The sequence below is a fragment of the Staurois parvus genome, unplaced genomic scaffold, assembly GCF_062004578.1.
Source record: "Staurois parvus isolate SC_StPar_1 unplaced genomic scaffold, SC_StPar_1.0 ptg000548l, whole genome shotgun sequence".
Taxonomy (NCBI): Eukaryota; Metazoa; Chordata; class Amphibia; order Anura; family Ranidae; genus Staurois; species Staurois parvus.
Window position 1 is genome coordinate 7,598,820 of NW_028318344.1, and position 23,335 is coordinate 7,622,154.

At 38.8% G+C, this 23,335-nt stretch overlaps 1 protein-coding gene across 1 annotated transcript in view; it reads left to right on the top strand.

Moving 5' to 3' along the window:
• GRIN2D (glutamate ionotropic receptor NMDA type subunit 2D) overlaps positions 1 to 23,335 on the top strand; it is a 526,055-nt gene that overhangs the window by 241,547 nt on the left and 261,173 nt on the right. Inside the window, exon 6 of the mRNA XM_089690985.1 lies at positions 566 to 719. Coding sequence (XP_089547111.1) covers positions 566 to 719 — 154 coding nt within the window. The remainder of the gene's footprint in view (positions 1 to 565; positions 720 to 23,335) is intronic.

Here is a 23,335-nt window from a genome sequence, read left to right on the forward strand (position 1 = left end):
TGTGACCAGTGTAAGAAATAATATATGCAATTGAACAAATGAAAACCAGAATCATTGTTCTTGATAATCGGATTTAAACTGAAATGTATCTAGTATATTTTTAAAAAGCAAGGTTCAGACTGGTTGACTTTTCACTAGTCACTTTTTCCATTTTTATAGAACCCACAAAGATGTATAACAGACATGTCATCTATGAAATGAGGTACATTATTACAAGATTATACATTTTAGAGACTTGCTTAATAAGGAATCCCAAACAGAAATAAAAATATGCAAAGAGCAAGCGGCAAAACAACCAATCAGATTCCAATTTACAATAGTCACACAAATGAAATATGAACTGCAATTAGCTGCAGTAGGTTACTATACTTGGCACATTGCTCTTAGCTTTATTAAATAAGCTACATGGTGGCTGCTTTAAATCATAGTGATAGTTTTATTATTTTTATCTAGAAGAACGCAGAAAATTTGAATCCATATTACTGAGTAAAAGCTTTTGGTGAGACTTATCTAAATTCCTAATGGGCCCCTTTTTTAAATTTTATTCTGTTTTGTATCCCAATAGGTTTTTTACCAGCGTGCTGATATGGCCATTGGTTCACTTACCATAAATGAAGAACGATCTGAGATTATTGACTTTTCAGTGCCCTTTGTGGAAACAGGAATTAGTGTAATGGTCTCCAGGAGCAATGGAACAGTGTCCCCGTCAGCATTTTTAGGTAATAATTCATTTCAAAGCATCAAATGTTAAAATATAATTATATCCATTCAATGTTATTGTTTCTTTTCCCTTTTTATCTGTTCTGTGTTGTATTTAGTTTAGTTAAAAAAAGTGTAGTTTATTACAGATATCTTGTATTCTTCTTTCATTAACTGAAGCTAAGAGTGTTTCTCTAACCACATAGATGGATATAGAAAGGTATAGTTAAGTGATTGTAAACCTCAGACATGAAATATGAACACAGCATATCCCTCTATAGTGTGTACATGTGTGTACTCAATTAAGACCACTTAATGTCATTTCTATCTGCTGCATTGTTCCTATCCTATCAGCATGACTCACTTGTGACAAGTTTTCCTGACACCAAGAGAAAAAAGGTGACAGGGGAGGGACCTCCAGCCTGTGATTGAAAGCCTCAGCTCTGTTCCTGTGGGCTGTGTTTCCCTTCCCTCCAATCAGCTCTCAAAGCTCTCCTCACTGAGCTATGCAGTGTGTGATTTCATCTCTTTGCCCCCTGTTTTCTGTAAGCTATAACAAACTTTAAAAATTCTGAACTTTGAAAAATAGTAGAGAAGAGACAACTGTAGATAAGAATGCAGATTATTTTGGAGGATTTGTTTAATCTCTGTATCTCTTGAGGTTAGTCACTTCACTGGATATACTGTATGGAAGGGTTTACAACCACTTTAAAACCTCTGCCAGGTTTTTTTTCTGTCTGTTTCCTTTTCAGGAAATTTTCCTTCACTTCTTGTTCTAGAGACAAGACAGGGAGTGAAAAGAAAGAAATGAAAATTCCCCTCTTAGACCATTGTCACTGTAACAATTTTCCTTATTAGAAGATATGCACTCTCTTACTGTTCTGGTAACAATTGTAAAAGAATGTGTTTCCCATCATTGTCCACTTTGATGACAATGGTTATCATGAAAAATAGAGGGGTGGATTTCTTCACGAACACAGACTGCAATAAACTCTTGACACGGGTTTCATCACCTTTATACATGTACTTTAAAGTCTTCATCTTTTCCTCTTTGCCAGGTTTAGTTAAATGGGAGGTTTCTCTTTCCTGCTAGACTTCTGTCTATTGGAAAGGCTTTCATAATGGTCTGCATAGTCTGGAAGTAACATACAGTACATCCAAACTGTTGTGCTAATCTGAAAGAAATGGGCAGTGAAAGAAAGAGTTGTTTAGGAAAAAAGGAAGGCGAGTGCAACCACTGGCATTGAAGATGCTGCTGAGCTGTATGGTACAAGATCACTAATAACATCTTCAGAATTGTATATACAGTTGCAAGAAAAAGTATGTGAACCCCTTGGGATTACGTGGAGTTTTGCATGAATTGGGCATAAAATGTGCTCTGAACGTCATCTAAATCACAACAATAGAAGAACACAGTCTGCTGAACATAATACTACATAAACATTAGATGTTGCCATGGTTTAATTGCACATAACATGTAAACATTCACAGCGCAGGGAGGAAAAAGTATGTGAGGCCCTAGCTTAATGACTTCTCCCAGAGCTAATTGGAGCCAGGAGTGAGCCAATTTTGACTCCAATCAGTGTGATGATATTGGATGTGTTGCTGACAGCTGTCCTGCCCTTAAAAAACACACACCTGTTTTGGGTTTACTGGTTTCAAGAAGCACTGTCTGATGTGAACCATGCCTTGCAGAAAAGAGCTCTCAGAAGACCTACGATGAAGAATTGTTGACTTGCATGAAGCTGGAAAGGGTTACAAAAGTATCTCCAAAAGCTTTGATGTTCATGTGTCCACGGTAAGACAGACTGTCTACAAATGGAGAAAGTTTAGCACTGTTGCTACTCTCCCTAGGCATGGTCGTCTTGTAAAAATGACTGCAAGAGCACAGCGCAGAATGCTGCATGAGGTAAAGAAGAATCCCAGAGTGTCAGCTAAAGACCTACAGAAATCTCTGGCACATGCTAACATTTTTGTTGACACATCTACTATAAGGAAAACATTAAACAAGAATGGAGTACATGGGAGGGCACCACGGAGGAAGCCATTGCTGTCCAAAAAGAATATTGCAGCACGTTTGAAGTTTGAAAAAGAGCACCTGGATGTTCCACAGCACTACTGGCAAAATATACTGTGGACAGATGAAACCAAGATTGAGTTGTTTGGGAAAAACACACAACACTATGTGTGGAGAAAAAAAGGCACAGCACACCAACATCAAAACCTCATCCCCACTGTAAAACATGGCGGAGGGAGCATCATGGTTTGGGGCTGCTTTGCTGCCTCAGGGCCTGGACGGATTGTTGTCATTGATGGGAAAATAAATTCCAGAGTTTATCAAGACATTTTGCAGGAAAACGTACAACCATCTGTCCGCCAACTGAAGCTCTGCAGAGGATGGATGATGCAACAGGACAATGACCCAAAGTAATTCAACAAAACAATGGCTGCAACAGCACAGAATACACCTTCTGGGGTGGCCCAGTCAGAGTCCTGACCTCAACCCGATTGAAATGCTGTGGCATGACCTTAAGAGAGCGATTCACACCAGACATCCCAAGAATATTACTACACTGAAACAGTTTTGTGAAGAGGAGTGGTCCAAAACTACTCCAGATCGTTGTGCAGGTCTGATCTGCAACTACAGGAACGTTTGGTTGAGGTTATTGCTGCCAAGGGAGGGTCAACCAGTTATTAAGTCCAAAGGTTCACATACTTTTTCCTCCCTGCACTGTGAATGTTTACATGTTATGTGCAATTAAACCATGGCAACATCTAATGTTTGTGTAGTATTATGTTCAGCAGACTGTGTTCTTCTATTGTTGTGACTTAGATGACATTCAGAGCACATGTTATGCCCAATTCATGCAAAACTCCAAGTAATCCCAAGGGGTTCACATACTTTTTCTTGCAACTGTATTACCTATTAGATTACAATAGATATTAGGCTCAATTTATGAACATATTTTTGTGTTCCAAGAATAGAGATCTTTATTTTAGCCATGTGATTGTACTGTCTAACGCTAAAAAAAATAAATAAGGCTCTATATCCTGGTGTGTTAGCTTTCTGAATTGAGCCTTTTGCCGAATATTATATTCATTGCCATCGGAGGTGTTATTGGGTATTATAGCCACTACTCTCACAATATTGTGTTGCATTACAGCCTGTATGATTAGGGATCTATTATTATTTGTATATGATATCATACTATTATTACCACTAGATCAAAAAGAATAAGGCAAAGTGGGGCAGTGGGAAACAGAACGTCAGTGGTCAACATACCAATCATGCCACATGGCAACATGCTAATCACAAGTGTCATAGACTGGAAGATGCACTTGCTGTTTTACCCTACATTTCATTGCCAGAACTTCAAAGTGAGAGGAGTACTAGTTACTACTTGAACTAGTGGTATCTAGAGATGACTTGCAAGTACATCCAAAATAATATTAGTCTTACTAATTGTATTTGTATCTTTGCAAATGATGTGTTACTTTTAATCTATACTTGCACTGAGCTTTTAGCTGGGCTGATGGAAAACCTGGGTTACCTGGTCTGCAAAATGACAGACTGTGAAAAAGGTTCTAGAAAAATGGCTCTCTAAATTACATGAAAATCTACTTAACATGGGATCTGGTATACAGAATTATTACCAGAATAAAAATTAGTTGTAACAACGAAACACATTAAGGCTAGACCACACGGTCACCAGAAAGTGACATCAGACTCATCTCGTAAGTGAAGTATCTGAACTCTCAGATGGGGGGACCAGGTGAGGCAGAGTGCTGGGCACAGTGGTGGGGATGAGACAGCTGGCAGACACATTGATTGCTGTTTATTTGTACATGTGATTTTTTTTTAATGTCTTTGTGAGTATAATTTTAACCAAGTATGAAAAAAATTATTGTTTTGATGGTATACAACCAATTTATGTGTCCTGGAACTTTAAATGAGGCACAACACACACGACCAACGAATAACTAGTTTCCAACATTAATTTTTATTTTTAATAAAGCTGATTTGTAATAAATCCATATTAATGCATTTCATACATAATTGGATATACAATTGACCATATACAATCCAGATGTCAATACATAATTACATTGAAATTGCATCCAAAACTTGATGTGTTTCATGACTCTTAGTTCACTTCTTCTGGAGTAGATGGATGTATAATATCTTCAAGGTAAAACATCAAGTATACAATGACCTAGTGGTATCTTGAAATATATAAGGTAGTTCCAATCTCAAGGGTCACCAGAGGCACCTTGATACTTACAAATCAGCTAAAAATGCATATTTGCAAATGGTGATCGCCAGGGGAGTCTCACCCGGGAGCTGTGGAAGTACAACTCCACGAGGACCCAAGGGGACAAGCCAGAAGCAGATTCAAAGTGGGTGGGCAACCCAAAATAATAAATATGGAAAGAAATTGTAATGAATGATGAAATCAAGAGGAGTGATGACCGACACAAATAATGTGTAATGCTGGCTGCAGTATAACAGTGAGTAAAAAGACATATAGTGAGCAAGCATGTGAGAAGTGTACGAGACTGCACCTAGTGGTAGAAAAAATGGAAAGACATCTAGGTCTCAAAGTCTAGTCCACAGAGAGGTGTGTCAGTAAAGAAAGACTACCAAGTACCCAGAGCCGAATTGAAAGATAAAATATAGGCAGCCAAAGTATGAACCACCATGGATCAGATGCTTTCATTGTAATACTGAATAGATAATTTGAGTCACAATAAACAACAAAAATGTAATGCAGCACTGGCTGTAATTTAGCAGTAATTAAAAGAAACAAGATCACTTTATAAAATGTACTGCACCTGGTGGTATGACAGAGAAAGAAAAGGGGACCCTAATCACAGAATCCAGTCCAAAGATGGAAGAATATACCAGAGAAAAATAGTCCACAGAGTACCCAAGGCCAAATGCAAAAACAAATATAAGCAGCCAAAACATAACCACCATGAATCAAGAGCTGTTCATCAAAGTGTTGCTTGTCTGTATCCTCATGAAGCAAACCACCCCCATAAGCTACAAATATTTATCCCCAGGGGCTAATCAGCAGTCCCTCCCAACACCATGTGTGTGCAATCAGAGAGGGGAGGTACTCAACAACAAATGTGACTTCTCAGTGTTCTCATGGGGAGAAAAAAAAACCACAACATTGTTTTGATGGTACTACACTATCTGAGACCTTTATCTTTCTTGGCATGAGCTGCTTGGGGACCCCTTAAAGGGGGCCTATGGAGTGAGAATAATAACATCTGTTTGAGCGTTACTTGCCAATCATTTTTATAAGAGGCAATATTAGCCAGTGAGTGAGACTTAGACCAATGTGAGGGATTTCACTTCACTAAAAATGGGTGCTGGTTTCAAATGGGACTCTTTATTCCATTCAAATGACTGTTTTGTATAAATGTTTTGCCACTAACGTATTTGTATTGAATGTAATAGGTCACAGCGCTGCCTCACATGGGTATTTATTGTGATTGTGTTTATGAGTTTTCATTTTAAGAAAAGTCAGCAGCAGTGATTTTGCACTATTATTAAGATTGTTTGACTAGCACATATAGACATTTAAAAGGTCCCCTGTGGCATGGTAAGTGGTGTGAATAAAATTTGCAACACTTAATTATTGGTAACCATATAGGAAGGCTTTGCAACTTTTGAAGCATCTACTTCACAGCCCGAAAATTGCACCCTCTGTTCTACACTACAATTCAGTGGCAGAACTTGAAGGTTAGAGGCGTGCTAGTGAACTACTGAAACTCAAACTTGAATTCAAAGCTCATCCAAATTATATTAGTCCTACTATAAGTTTTTATCAGATATCATAAGTCAATTTATTGTTATAATATGTAATACTGCAAATGCTGGTTATTTATATCTTTGCAAATGAGTTGCTTTCAACCTATGATCTCACTGAACTTTCAAATGGGCAGAGATTGGTACTTGGGCCACATGGCCTGCAAAAAGACTAAGTCAAAGAAACAGGAGACACCATATATGAAGGCTCTTGTGTACCATTAAATTATTATTTTACCTTTAAAAGAGTACAGTTATCCTAATTAGCAATGTGTAAATCTGCCTGGGTTCAATTAATTGAAGGTCTGGGGACTTTGGGTCACAGTTCAGCAAACTCTAATATTGTGGTCAATCCTGTTGAAGTTTGTGGGGGATGAATACTGTTGGTAAATTCTGGCCATTTTAGGGGGGCTAATAGGCAAACAATTGTCCAGAAAAGGGCCTACTAGTTGTACACGGCCATAGGAGACATTTAACAAAGCGGGAAAAGTTTTTTTATTTAATACTGTCTCAGCTGGGAGAGGATATTTTTAATGCAACCTTGAAGGCGACATGTAAAAAAAAAAAACACTGGTTCTTCAAATTACTTGCATGGAAGATACCTTTAAGCTGTATGTAGTTTTACAGAACAGTACAATTTTCACAGACAGGAACTTTGTACATTTAGTTTGGCTTAAATATAGCAGCAGCACCTCAATATGATTATTTTCAACATGGAAAAATATTTCTAGGCATTTTTGATTGCACCAGATGATTTTCTCATCAAATGGTAATAGGATTGGATCAACTGGTTAAAGTAGCAGTCACAACAAATCATAAAGCCATAGGAAGGCTTTTTCTTTAAAAAATATATATTTCTAAAGCTTTCAGTGTCATAAAAATTGACATGCGGCACAATAATTTAATAGTATAGTTTGTAAGCTTCTCTTTTTCACAGTCCCCCGATACTGCATCCTAAGAGTTTATTAAAATGCAAAATAGAATGCAAAAAAAATCTCAAAGCAACACTTTTTACAATGCACTCAGGCAAGGACCATTTTCCTGGCAACTGCCAAACCCAGACACGTCCATCGGATTGCCAGATAGAGAAATGTGATTCATCACTTCAGAGAACATGTCTCCACTGCTCTAGAGTCCAGTGGCGGCATACTTTACACCACTGCATCTGACGCTTTGCAATGCACTTGGTGATGTAAGGCTTGGATGCAGATGCTTGGCCATGGAACCCATTTCATGAAGCTCTCTATTCACTGTTGTGCTAATCTGAAGGCCAGTTGGCGACATCTGTTGTGCTTCAGCATGCGCTGACCCCGCTCTGTCATTTTACGTGGCCCACCACTTTGTGGCTGAGCTACTGTTGTTCCCTGTTGCTTCCACTTTGTTATAATACCACTAACAGTTGATCGTGGAATATTTAGTAGCAAGGAAATTTCAGGGATGGCAATCTGTCTCGGTACCACCTTTGAATTCACTGAGCTCCTGAGAACGACCCATTCTTTCACAAATGTTTGTAGAAGCAGTCTGCATGCCTAGGTGCTTGATTTTATACACTGGTGGCCATGTAGGTCATTGGAACACCTGAATCCAATGATTGGGAGGGGTGTCCGAATTTCTGTCACAGTGCACTATTTTGATTTAAACCTATTTGTCATTAGTAGAGTGATGAAACACATACGCACTGGGCAGGTTTTGGTGATGCTACCATTGAGGGACTATATTTTTTTTCACATGCCTGTTGGTGTTCTTACACATGAAAGTGTCTCATAAGTGCTTGTATGCACTTGAATCACGGGAGTACATATGTTTTTACTCTTTATTAAACCTTTTAAGTGGTACTTTTACTATCATGTATTTCTTATTCCCTTGGGTGCATATATGCTGGATTTTCATCTGGGAGATTGTGGGTTTCAGTAGACAGTGGAGCAATCCCTACCGCATTGTTTGACCTTCCTGTTTTGAACCGGTTTTCTATAGGTGGTGGCACGTTTGGTGGAGTGTTTTGTCTAACACACATGGATAGGGGATGTAAATACTTCATTTGTACTGTATGTAACTTAACTATACTGTATGTTTTGAATCACTTTTATATTATAATTAATTTATCTATAGTGATATGTTGATATGCAGTAAATTGTATGCACATATGAGTTAAATATGGTTTATGTAGATACAGTATATGAATTTTTTGTCATATGAATTTATATTAGTATCTTTATATTATTTGAAATTCTTCCTTATTATGTTATTTTTTATTTAATGTTTGAAGACAGCAGCTTCTTTTTTTATTATTAGTATTAGAGTGAGTGCAATGTAAATATTTTTATATATTTTAAAGTGGCATGACAATATGTAACCAGCTTGGTTAAGCTCTAATTTAAGATGGTGGGATGAGGCAGGTTTTATTATGACATAGACATTAGAGTGTATGATCTGAGAGACACTTATGCAGGCCATAGACGGGTCGAAAATCGGCCGATTTTTCTTTTAAAAAAATGAAAAATCGGTCGTTCAAGTGGCCGACGTTACCAGCAACGGTAAAAAAAAATCGGCCGATTTTCATCCCGTCTACAGCCGGCAAAAAGTGTCCCTGCAGAGAGCTCCGCTATTTCTTCTGACAGTTCCTTGACATTTATAGTGGTTGCAACAATGTATCTATTTGTATCCATTTAGGATACAGATGTTTTTATTCGAAAACAAATAAATACAATGTTGCAACCGCTATAAATGTCAAGGAACTGTCAGAAGAAATAGCGGAGCTCTCTGAAGGGACACTTTTTGCCGGACTGGAATTCCTCTTCTTCTTCATCCTCTTCTTCTTCTTCTTCTTCATCTTCTTCATCCTCTTCTTCATCTTCCTCTTCATCCTCTTCTTCTTCCTCCTCTTCTTCTTCATCCTCTTCTACTTCTTCTTCTTCATCATCCTCTTCTTCTTCTCTTCTTCATCCTCTTCTTCTTCTGCTTCTTCTTCTTCTTCATCCTCTTCTTCTTCTTCCTCTTCTTCTTCTTCTTCTTCATCCTCTTCTTCTTCATCCTCTTCTTCTACTTCCTCTTCTTCATCCTCTTTTTCCTCTTCTTCATCCTCCTCTTCTTCTTCTTCTTCCTCTTCTTCTTCATCCTCTTCTTCTTCATCCTCTTCTTCATCATCCTCTTCTTCATCCTCTTCTTCTTCATCCTCTTCATCTTCTTCCTCTTCTTCATCCTCTTCATCTTCTTCATCCTCTTCTTCTTCTTCTACTTCTTCTTCTTCATCTTCTTCTTCATCCTCTTCTTCTGCATCATTCTCTTCTTCTTCTACTTCTTCTTCATCCTCTGCTTCTTCTTCTTCATCCTCCTCTTCTTCTTCTTCCTCTTCTACTTCTCTTCTTCTTCATCCTCTTCTTCTTCTTCATCTTCATCTTCTTCTTCCTCTTCTTCTTCCTCTTCTTCTTTTTTCTTCTTTTTGTCTTCCTCTTGCAGGTCACTGCTCATGCGCAGATTTTTTTATCGGTAAAAGATCGTCCGATTTGCCCATCATTGCCGCGAAAATCGGCCGATCGGCAAAATCTGCCAAAATACCGAAAAACGGCTGAACATTTAGCCCACTAACGATCCAAAAATCGGCCGATTTTATTTTCGGATGAAAAATCGGCCGATTTTCGACCCATCTATGGCCTGCATTACTCTTTAACTCCAAAAGCCTGCCCCTGCAGTAAACATTAGAAATTTTGCAACTGAGGTTGCTCTTCAGAAATATTGTGTGGCAACTTTACAGTGTCTTTGAACAGGCCACAAACTTTGAAGCTCAACATGGGATTTACATGGAATGAGCTGAAACATTGAGGTTGATTTATTAAAACTGGAGAGTGTAGAATCTGGTGCAACTCTGCATAGAAAACAATCAGCTTCCAGTTTTTTTTTTTTTAAAGTTTAATAGAACAAGCTGAAGTTAGAAGCAGAAGCTGTTCGGCTACCATGCACAGCTGCACCAGATTTTGCATGTTCCAGTTTTAATAAATCGACACTATTGTGTGTCATCTTTAATATTCTGTACTGTACTGGAGTAGGATGCAAACTCAGAGGTGTAACACAGGATCAGCAAGGTCAGCAAGCCAGACACATTTTGTAGCTGAGGTCAAGCTGTGGAAAAATTGTGTGGCACCTTTACAGTGCTAGAACACCACAATAGGCAGTAGACCCTGAGCCCAAGGCTGGATTTAGTCCTTGGGGTCATGGCCACTTCAGTTTACTCATAAACAGGCAATAATATATATAGTAAATTTACATATCAAAGTCATTTATTTCATGTCATTGGAAGTGGCAATTTATATATACATAAAAAGGTTAAATGAGTTATACTGTATATCTGAAGCAAATGTTAGTGTATATGTAAATAAATGCCAGCAAAACTCCAAGTAGATTTTTATGTAAAACAGATTACAAAGAACATAGCTATGCTATGAACCTGTCCATGCAAACCTTTTAGGTTAATCTAAGCTAAGTACAGTATGTTTTACCAACATTTTTCTATATGCATCAAGCTACAATATCTACAAAAAGTCTTACTTGCCACACTTGGCATCTGAAATATCTTTAATGAGCTCATCAAACTGTATCACCTTTGGAACACTGCTATCTACACCCAGCAAGCACAGAATACTTAGGCTGACCACACACTGATTAAAATTGGGATGCTCTAGCAGGGACTGGTCAAATTTCAATCAGTGTGTGGCCATCCCCACTTGACAGAAGTTGACACTGTAGCTCCAGTGACATACCCGTACGTCACTGGACTTTCAGTGGCATGATGCCTGCTGTTGCAGAAATCATCTCACTAACATTATTTTAGAGCCAACGGTCAGACTTCTTGTAAAAGCAATCCAACTGACCAGCCAGAGCTTCTGCCAGCTGATCATAGAGGCAGCCAAAGACCTGAACAGCTCTGATCACCTTTATGATATAGAAAACCGGAAGGGATGAGCATACTGGTGACTTCTGGTTTCCTCAGATGTAAATGGCACCATTTTTAAAAAGGAAAAGCATATGATCATACCAATCTTGGTGTGATCAAATGCTTTTAAGGGCAGTGGAGAAATCTCTCCATAAAGAGTACCTGTCACTGCATATTGCTATCACAGGCAATATATACGTGTGTATTTACTGTGATAACAATAAAAGTGATTTTAAAAAAAATGAAGTGACAGTGTAAAAAAAAATAATAAAAAACAAATTTTTAGTGCCCCCGTCATCTCATGTTCGTGCGCAAAGGTAAATGCACGCATCTGTCCCACACACACGCAAACAGTGATTGTCCCACACATGTGCGGTATCACCACAAATGTCAGATTGTGGGCAGTAATTCTAGCACTGGAACATCTGTGTAAATCTACAGTGGTAACCTGTAAAGGCTTTTAAATTGTCCCCTATGAATAGTAAACTTACGGGGTTTGCGGTCATTGCACGGCTGCACACAACTTTACAGTGTGAAAAGTTTGGTATCTATTTACTTGGCGTAATATCATCTTTGATATTTTACCAAACAATTGGGCATTATATTGTGTTTTTGTGCATTAAAATTCAAAAAAGTGTATTTATAAAAAAAAATTGTGTTTGAAAAACCTCTGCGCAAATGCTGTGTGACATAAAAAAATTGCAACACCCAGCAATTTATTTTCTAGGGTCCCTGCTTTTAAAAAATATATAATATTTGAGCATTTTAAGAATTTTTCTAGCAAAAAATATTGATTGTAATATGTAAACAAAAAATGCCAAAAAAGGCCTGGTCTTAAAGTATTTTAACCGCTTGCTGTCCTGAGGATTTACCCCCCTTCATGACCAGACCATTTTTTGCATTATGGCGCTGCGTTGTTTTAATTGACAATTGTGCGGTCATGCAACACTGCACCCAAATTACCTTTACATCCTTTTTTTTCCCACAAATTGAGCTTTCTTTCGGAAAGCTTTTTCAGAAAAAAAACAATATTTTGGACTTTTGCTATTATTTAAAAAAACAAATTTCGTCATAAATTTAGGCTGAAATGTATTCTGCTACATGTCTTTGCTAAAAACAATCCTAATATGTGTAAATTAATTTGGTTTATGTGAAAGTTATAGCGTTTATAAATGGTGGTATAGATAATGGGATTTTTTTTCTACTAGTAATGGCGGCGATCAGTGACTTTTAGCAGGACTGCAGGACTGTGATGGACATTCTGACACTTGGGGGAGCTAACTTGGTGTTACTGACATCTTCAATGACACCAATAAAGTGATCAGTGCTAAAAAAAAAGCACTGACCCTGTACTAATTGCACTGGGCAGGAAGGGGTTAATGTGAGGGTTAACTGTGTGCTGGGAGTGTTTTACTAGGGGCAGGGGGTGTGTTCTTCACTGTAAGCACACTGATCGGGATGGCTATACTGTGCACAGCCATCCCGAGTAGTGTGCTCGAGCTGACAGAGAGGAAGATCAACACAATCTTCCTCCCTGTCAGAGATGCTCTGTAATCACCAGGCTACGGTAGGTAACTACCGGCCAGGACCTGGTGATTGACATCCGCTGCCGAGAACAGCGGTGCTGGTAGAATGTAAGGTCTCAACTGGGAGGATTCCTCTATCCACCTTATAAGTCCACAAGCTAAAATAACCATATATAGCAAGCTTTAGTCTTTCATGGGCTGTTGTGGTTCTCAGATAATCTTTGTCAGTGCCAATTTACTGAATGACCACTCTCCTGAACAACTAGTGACCATTATACCCAAAGCATAATAAACAAAAAAAAATATATTTTTTTAATGCTTTTTCCTTTAATTTCACATGGCGATTCAGCCAGTAACACACTTCCTGTTGTAGAGAGGCTCCACTCTATAGAGATGGAAATGTATCTTTTGACACCAGCCCTATTTCCTCCACTTTGCAACTAGCACCCCAACCCTGTTCCTGCTCCTCAGCCTCCTACTTTTTCTGCCTTACAGGCATGTATACAGCAGAAAGCTTCCATCCTACTCCTGCTACTTAGTCTTCAATGCCTGGCCTAGCAGGAGGAAATGAGAGGGATTTATCAGTAATCTCTACCATGTCCCAGATCACCATTTTGGTTGCCACTGCAAAAAGTAACAAAATGCTTCACATGTCCTGTATAATGAACCATTGATGCAGTTAAAAGAGTCCCAACAACCCAGATCCTGTCTTTGTATCACAATCAAACAGGTATTAATTATTATGTTGCTGGTGATGCAATCTCTACAGCGTGCTAACATTAAATTCCATGTGGGGATCTCACAAGGGAGACATTCAACAGTCAGCTGATGCTGGTGTTGCATTTGTGGCAGGTGATCAATGGCTGGGTGTGATTACCTAAAATGGCCAAAAACCCCTCGGGTCTGATGAAGGACCTCCTAGATGCCAGGCTACTTCATGATGAACTGTTGCACCACCAAGTTGTGGCAGGCAAGGTACATTAGAGATTTTTTCTAGGTAAAGGGTGGCCAGCAGGTTGGTGCCATTATCACACACAAGCTTGCCTGACTAAACATAGTGGGAGGTCAAACACCTCTTGACCTGGGCCTGGAGAGTAGACAGCAACTCTAACCCAGTTTGACAGCTGTCCCCAGGCATACAACCTGCAACATGGCATGGAAATTTTTAGTCTGAAATATAGCATATGGAAATTATGGTGGTTGTGGGGGACCGTTGGTTCTTAGGAGTTGTAGGGTGAGGCCAGTGAGGAGGAATGTAAAATAGGTGCCTGTATTGTCACCATAGAACAAGACTCATGGTGGTTCCACCAGCTCTGGCAGTGTGCCCATCCTGCATCCTTCCTAGCTGACAGAAGATTGACCAAGTATATATATATATATATATATATATACAGTGCTCAACATAAATGAGTACACACCAACAGATTTGTCAGAAAACCTTTACCTTACTTTCAGAAACATTTTCTATGGGATGCTATGCTACAAAATGAACAAATTCATTCAAGACCATGTTGCATGAATGAATACACCCCAATGAAAATCTTAGTAGAAAAGCTACATTTTAGATAACAAAATCCCAATTAACAAGAATGTTGGTGAAAGGTGTCCAGCAGACAGTTGATTATAAAAGGGTGTTACTTAACAAAGAAACCCCTTTCCCATTTCTTGCTGTCAGCAATGGCGCCACATGGAAGAGAAAGAAAATAATTTCTTTATACAAGAAAGGGGAAGGCTACAAGAAAATCAGCAAAGCTTTACTTATCAGTCAGAATACTGTAGCACAAGTGATACAAAAATTTAATAAAGATGGTACTGCAACCATCTCACAGAGACATCCAGGCCATCCATAGAAGTTAAAACTTCGACAGGAGAATCCTCTGATAAGGGCTGAACAAAATCGCCATGCAAGTTCATTGCAGTTAGCTAAAGAAGTATAAAGCCAAACTGGGGTGATTGTTTCCCATGACACAATACGGGGTACACTGCAGAGGAATGACATGCATGAGTGTCATCCATGAAGGAAGCCTCTTCTAAAGCCCATGCACAAAAAAGCCTTCATAAAATTTGCCAAGGCCCATGCTGAAGAAGAAGACTACTGGGACTCTGTACTCTAGAATGACAAGTCTATGATAAATGTTTTTGGAACTTATGGCTTTAAAATTGTATGGTGTTGCAAAGGTGAGGAGTACAAAGAAAAATGTATGGTGCCTCCAGTGAAACATGGGGGCGGCATTGTCCTTCTGTGGGAGTGCTGCTGGTGTTGGGGAGCTGCATTTCATTGATGGTATCATGAATTCACAGATGTACTGCTCTAGATTGAAAGAGAAGATACTACCATCACTCCGTGCCCTTGGTTGTTGTGCACTTTTCCAACATCACAATGATCCAAAAAACACAACTAAGGCCACTGTTGCATTTCTGAAGAAGAACAGGGTTAAGGAGATTCAGTGGCCAAGTATGTCTCCTGATCTGAACCCAACTGAACACCTATGGGGAATTCTGAAGAAACAAGTTGAGCATCACTCCATCCAGCACCCAGGCTCTAAAAGAGGTTGTCCTGGAAGAATGGAATAAAATAGATGTTGCAATATGTCACCAGCTTGTTCACTCCATGCCTAGAAGACTCAGTGTTTTCCTTACAAATCATGAAGGTCACACAAAATACTAGATGTAGCAGTTTTTGTTGTGGGGTGTATTCATTTCTGCATCAACTAATTTGAGTAAAACAGAAGTTTTTGTAATTTAAGTTATATTATTACCTTACTTTCATGTAATGAGTTAAACAAATGTTCTATAAAACTCAGTCTTGTCACAATTTTGGAAATTGTTCATATATACATATATATATATATATAGTATTCCTGCCCATGCTTACTGACAGTGTGACCTAGCAACACAGACACATTACATTACATTTATGTCACATTACATACATGGCCATCTAGGCATCTATGCTACCGTGGTGTAACTAATGAAGTTAACTTGAGAAAGAGGGCTGATTTCTCATACTATAACAACTGGAAAGCCAGCAGTTTTGCCAAGCAGACATTAAGACAATGGGGATGGGAATGATTCTGTGACATTTCTTTCTTCTGCTCCCTCAGCTGCAGAAGAGACATCTACTTGAGAGGGATGCTGTTGCAGATGGCAGCATAACCTTCACTTTACCATCCTTAGTGTGGCCTTATGGTTTTCTTCCTCACTTTCTTCCCTGTCACTGAAGGCCACACATGGTGTGGTGAATCCAGCAGGGGAATGCTGTGGAGGGAGGAAAGGTGTGAAAGTGAAGAATGAGTATGTGGAGAAACAGTGCAGGCCTTTTGCCGTTGCCTTGTCTCATTGAGGTGCTCTTCTGATCAAACTCTGTGGTGCAGAGTCATGTGTTTCTCATGCATGTGGTACCTAAATAATTGGTACTTTTAGCATTGGTGATACACTGCAGGCAGGGGCTGCAGACCATGATAATGTTGTTGACAGCAGATTCATTAAAGTAGCCCTACAAAACAAAGTGCCCCATGGGACAGTGGTGCCAGATGAAAAGAGATGGCTGCTCTCTCCAGTCCTCTGTAAGCTGCCCCTGGACAAAATCCTCCCTCACTGCAGTTCTGTGTCCCTTAGAACTTTCCTCCTCTCCAAATAGTGGCACCCATGGACAGGCTACCACCTCTTCAGCCAGCCCTTTTTCATTGCTGGAGTCTTCTTCACAGTAAACTTCAGCTAGTGGAACATCACTGCCTCTTCTTACTTCCTGCCTGATGTTCACTGACGTCTATGTGGCTGAACTTTCCTCTTCCTCTATTGTCATGGTGCTATCCTTCTCATTCTCAATATCTGAAAGGAGAAATGCTTGGGGATAGCCCGTAAAAGTCTCTAGGGCTAACCAGTGCAGGAGGGCCAAAGGCAAGAAGATTTAAACAACAGGATGTGAGGATTACAGCAGGCCACAGTAATAAAATTCAGATAAGCATGACTCTGGGTTGGGGAAAGGTGGTTTACTTTTGATCAGATAGGGGCTAGGCAGTTAGAATAACTACAGTATACTTTATATAAGAGTTTAGCTATCCATCCTATCCATCATATCCTAATGTACACCCATGAAAAAGAAAATATCTTTCTAATTTAAAAACAGTTTTTTACCATCTGAAGAGAAATGTATACAATGCTACAAATCATTGGAGATAGAAATTAACCCACAATATAATTAAACCTAATGAGTGTATCAATATAATTGCATTTAACAGATGTGATATAAATATTTTATTAATCTTTCACTTTGCTATTATGATCGTTTAATATAACCATATAAAATCTGATGGCATGATGTACATGGAAATATGTTAATCACAAATTTGCAAAGAAAAGACATGTAAATGAAAGTATTTTTGACTGTGTACTTTTTTATGTATATGTGCATACAAATTACTATGAAGATGTTTTCCCCAAATGACCTTTGGAGAGTTTATTTAAATGCACACATGGGAATGTGAAAATAGCTCTTTGCAGCAAGATCCTGCTAGGTCATAATTACCCATAAATGTTACTTTATGTATCGTTTAAGAGCTAGCATTAGAATTCCATAGCCGGCAGCAGGAGGTGCCATTTCACACTAGAACTAATGACATCCATACACATAACATTTATCTGGCAATTGTAATCGCTTTGAATCTACTTTCAATCAAAACAGTGATCAAAATGATCAACACAACCTGTTTATGCCATGTAAATATTTAAAATGTCTGTTGTATGTTTTTTTCATCTGTTTGTCAATATCAGGTGCTTAGTACTATTGGCAATGCCTCAATGGGAATATAGAACTTGGGGTCTAGATAAATCTTGTACTCGCTTTAAGGGCCTGTTCAGACACGCTGCATTTTTTCGCATCACATTGGATGGCATCGCGTGGCACCGCACAGCAGCACAACAGTGACATGGTGGCAGTTGTTGAAATTATAAGACAGAGGCAAAGTTTTGTCACATATAACAGGAAGTCCATGAGCAAGTATCTTCACGATGGGATCATAATGTATTATGTTTAGAAAGTTGCAGAAATAAACAGCTTGAAGAATACTTAAAATGACATAAACATACTGTATTTCCGAAAATAAGATAGTATAGTGCGTGTGTTCAAATCTAATTTAGGGGATACTTTTACAGATTACATTAGGTGTGAAGATTGGGGAAGAGGGTTAAATTACAGGAAAGGTTGGGGGTTAGGTGTTTAGTGTTCATTGTCAATAAAAAATATGTTCATTTTAGCGAACACAAAGACAGTATATTGTCCAATGTTTTGTTAAAGTATGAAAGAGATGGTTACATTTACAGTACCCAAATTTGTCCATAAGTGATGCTTTAAAAGTCTTTACAGCTCAGTAATTTAGCGTTAACTGTAAATAATGAATTATTGCCCTAGAATTATTGCACTCACTCTGGAGTATATAGCAATGTGTTATATATGTGATGCAAGCAGTGTTTTCATATGTAGGGCCATCTGACATGCCCATTTACATCCCTGTGTGTGTGTGTGTGTACAGGAGGTGAGGGGCTGTAAAAAAATCAGTGGTTTTTTTATTGATTTTAACTTACATTTTTCATACTTTTTTTTACTTAATTTTATTACTATCTCAAAGAGGACCATCAAACCTTCTATGTGAAAGCATAGTGAAAACACTGATTCTCTTTACAGAGTCATTAGGGGTCTATTAAACCACTAATGTCACCTCTAAACTCTGTTGAAGATTATCAAGCACATATAGTTCTTGATTAGCTTCTTCCAGACACAGCTGCTGTGGAATGAGTGCTGAAACCAAAAGTGATGAAAAACGCATTGCTTCCAGCTTCATTTACTGCATGGATGATCCTCTACTCTCTTCAATGACACCTGCCATGGATGCCCTGGGCACCCAGAGGGACAGCGGAGCCCAGAATAAATACTCCTGAATTTAGTAAAATGCCCACCTCCAAAGACACAGTGCAGAACAAGGCATGATAAATCATTAATTGGGAAACTTTTGCTGCGGGAAGACTGCAGACACTACCCATGACAAGTCCTGTGCCAACTTCTTGCTTTGTTCCTCCCAGAGTTCAGTTCCTCTTTTAATGTTAGGGGGATATTTTAGTGTAGGGGTCACTTATTAGTAAATCTTAGAGTAGCTACAGTATTTATATTAGTTCTCCAATCAGGTTCCTTGTAGGGTAAATTAAAGCATATCTAATCTTTAAAAACACAAAAATGTGATATATTGTATTTTACCAATCCTTAAATATGGTGGCTGACTCCATTTTCTTTTGGAATAAAGGTTTTACATAAAATAATAAAAGCTGACCATTGTAAGTATCCCTGCCTCTGTTAAATGTTTTTTCTGAACCCTCTAACTGCCTCTTTTGGTAGATAGCTGGTCCGTTAAAGGAAGTTAAAGAAGAACTTCACTTAAAATGTGAAGTTATGCTAATCCTTCTCCTCCCCACCACTACCACACTATTTAAAGTGTTACTAAACCCAGGACCCTGCATTCATCTATATCTGGTCTTCCACAGCACAATTATTGAAAATGCAATTATTTTAGTAAATATGAATTGCTAAATACTTTCTCAACAGTAGTATATAGTAGTCTTGTGACTTCTATTAGTGTGTACTGGTTAATCTTGTAGGAAAAGTTTTCATTCTCCTCTGATTGTCCTATGAGGCTGCATGACCCCTGATCCTCTGTCTGGACAGTGCTGATTGGCCCTGTGTTGATCACATGCATCTTCCCCCCCCCCAAAAAAAAAAAACTCCCAAGCAATACATGCCAAACAGAGCAGTGCAGGCTTGCCACTGCTGCTCTGTGCTATGGCAGATCGATTGAGGTCAGTAAAAGAAGGGGAGGATCAGAGAAAACAAGATTAAACAGCCTTTTTGCACAATGTTGAGGATGAACCCCTTAGGTTCTACAGTGAGCATAACAAGCATGCTTTACTGCATATACAGACTGATTTTACTATTGTAGGTTTAGTATAGCATAGTATATGTAATATAGCATGTAATGACAGTTTTTAATATTTGGGTTTAATGACTGTAAGGACACATGGATATAAACCACTTGGTCTAGCTGCTTTATTCACTTCAATTTTTTTCTGGACCATATCAATTTTGAGCCATTGTGTTTCTTGTGGAGCTATGTCAATACTATCCTCTTTGGACTCATGGCCTCCTCATGGACAGTCAGTCAACAACTTAGAATTATCTTGTAAAGGGCCTATATTCTTAGACCTGACCTTTTTACTATTAATATATTTTAGGAATTTTGGGAGGAGTTGTCTTACTTTCTTTTGCAGTTTGTCATTCATTTTGAATTTTTGTGGCATTGATTTCCTTTTTACATATTTTGTTATATTCTTTGTAACTTATAAATGATGACAGTGTTCCTTCATTTTTATATTTTTAAAATTCCTTATTCCTATTCATTATGGCTTTTTTTAACTTTGGTCGTAAGCCACACAGGTTTTACTTTGTGCAAACACACTGCAAAAATATTCCTATGGGCAATATGTTTAAAAGGTTAAGAGTGTCAATTTGAAACATTCCTATTTCTGTTCTGTGTTCTTTGATCACAATATTCCCTCTCAGATTAATTTTTGGAGATCAGCCCTCAGCTTGGAAAATGTGCTCTCTAAAAATGAAGAGTTTTATTCTTTCTAGTATGTGCTTTTTGTTTATTGATTACTATAAATTTAATCATGTTATGGTCACTGCTACCCAGATGTTCTTTACAGGCGTATGTGGGTCCTGACATCTTTGTTCGCATGGTGTCAAAAGTAATTGGTCTTCTGGATATTTTGTTGCTTAACCTGAGAAATAATTTAGCATTGAGAAGCTTCAAAGTTTTGAAGCACTGGGAAGGGTTTCATGCCATCCTTAGTGTTCAACAATGCACCAGTGTGACCCCCCAGGCAACCTATCCTCTAAAGTTAAATGGGGCAAGGAAATCTGGAGGAAAGGCTAGGTTGTATATGTATAAGGGGTTTACTGAGAGAATGAAGACACCGTCCAATATTTGCATTGTGCATCTAAGAATTGGATTAGTCAGATATGGCTTGTCCTTATCCTGTTTTCACATTGATCCGTTTTTCTTCCACTTTTGCATTAAAAAAGCAGAGACCATGTATTTCTATGGAACTCTTCAAACTGATCCGTTGTGTGTCTGGTGCTGTTTTTAAAATCCTGCTTAGCCTTTAAATTCTCTCTTTACAAAACCACTACACTCATCTGTGAAATCATAGGGAAAAGACATACCAGAGAGAACCTGGTAGACAATATTCTGGAAGGGTATAACAAGGTACAGACGCTTGCGGTGAATGCAACTTAGAGGGAATCACAATTTAAGCTCCTTCATAGGGCCTTTATCCCCTTTTTAGCCATTAAGGCCTCTCCACAAATGGCCATTTGTTTACTATGCAATGAAATTTGACCTTCAATTTTCCACCATTTCTGAGAATATATGTGGACCAGGTCACAGTCCATGGTCTCCAAGGAGAACCAGAAAGGGACCTCATTAGTTTCATGCAGTTTGGGAATTTGGGTTAATTCCACTGCCTGATAATAATAGGATATATTCAGAAGACCAGACCCCCGCCTGCTGAGTCTGGACTTATGATTGTTTCATACAAATTCCACCACTTGATGCTATAGTAACCTCAGAATTTATGATGTGACTGATACGGGCACAACTCTAAAGGCAGGCAAGATAGTTGGCAGCATAAAGTCTGTCATATGGAATGGTCAAATTGATTCCCAGGTAAGAGAGTGTAGTGACCATTGAAATCCTATATGTACGAAAGATGGTTAACCATAGTTAGGGGAAAGAAATATTAAAGGAGAAGTATGTCCACAGTTCTTTTGGCCATACTTCTCCTGTGGGTCACAGGAGTACACTTAGTTATGCACTCCTGTCACCGAGATTCACCTGACAGCATGCTAAAGCCCACTGTTGGCTGACGTCACAGAGTTGGGCCACAATCTTCAGGGATCCCAACGATAATTTCGGGGTCCGTCCACATGCCTGACTTGCAGCTGGCTCGGCCTCTCAGTGTGCCACTGAAAGTCTGAGCCAGCAGCTTCTGCCCCCTCCACATTCTCCAATGAGCAACTGAGCAATAGAGCAGAGAGCCGGCGACAGTCACCGGCGCTCAGCTCATTGAAGACCAAACACTGAGAGATCAGATCAATTGTACAGCCATCTAGGTGAGTACATAGATTTGATTTCAGTATTCCCACACTTCTTTTTTAAATGCAGTGAACTTATTGCTATCAGTGTAGAGACCTAACACTTGCAGAAATTGGGATGGCGCTTTCAAAGGACTAGGTAAAACAAGTAAAATAGGAGAGCTGGAAGTGTTGTTGCATAAAGAAAACTATGATTTATTTGGCAATGCTAAATCTTGGCTTCATTCTTCACATGTTTGGGTGATTTATATTCCTGGCTACATTGTCTTCAAATAGACATGGTAAAACAAAATAGTTTTTTGCAGGTAAAAAAATGATGCATTTATTTTTTTTTCTAAGGAGCCTGGAGCCATTGCTCCCACAATACTGATACAGCCTCCCCTTCCTCAGAGTGGAAGGCCTTTAAAGCAACCCTTTTTGGTACTTTAATGTCCATCATGGGTGTATTATGTAAAAACAACTGTATGCTTACAGAGGAGTTAGAGTCGGCTATGCCTCTAATATACTGTAGTTATGCTACTGATCCTTCTCCTGCTACACATGCTGACTGGCTTCATAAACGCAGGACATATGATCCTCAGCTCTTAGACCTTACTAAGAAAGGCTGTTGAATATTACACAGAAAGTACAGTATTTGAGCATGGCAAGAAGGCATGCTGCCTTTTAGCATACTTGGCCAGGCTGGAATTGGCCCCTACTTCTGTCACCTGTATTGTAGCCTCCTCTGGTTCTCTTCATCTCCCCAGGAGGTTCTGAATGTCTTTATGTCATTTTTATCTACATTGTATTTATACCTCCACTGTAAAATATTCTGATGAACACCTTTTGGACTAATTGGGGACTATCTGGTTCCCTGTCCTCTTAGGGGCATTGGGAATTGGAGGAGCCTTTATCTACTGACAAAATTGAACGTGCAATCTCACAGTTGCCTTCCCACAAAACACCATGACTGGGTGGTTACCCAGCTGAGTGGTATGCTGAATTTAAACATATCCAGAGCCCATACAGGTATGCTTACACCTTCTATTAGTAAAGCGCTCATTGTTCTTTTTTTGAACTCTTACTAATCTCAATGATTAACATTGACATTAAGATTTTGACAAAGGTCCTGACCAATCATCTGAATAAAATTATCACTTTTTTGATGGGTAGTGACCAGGGAA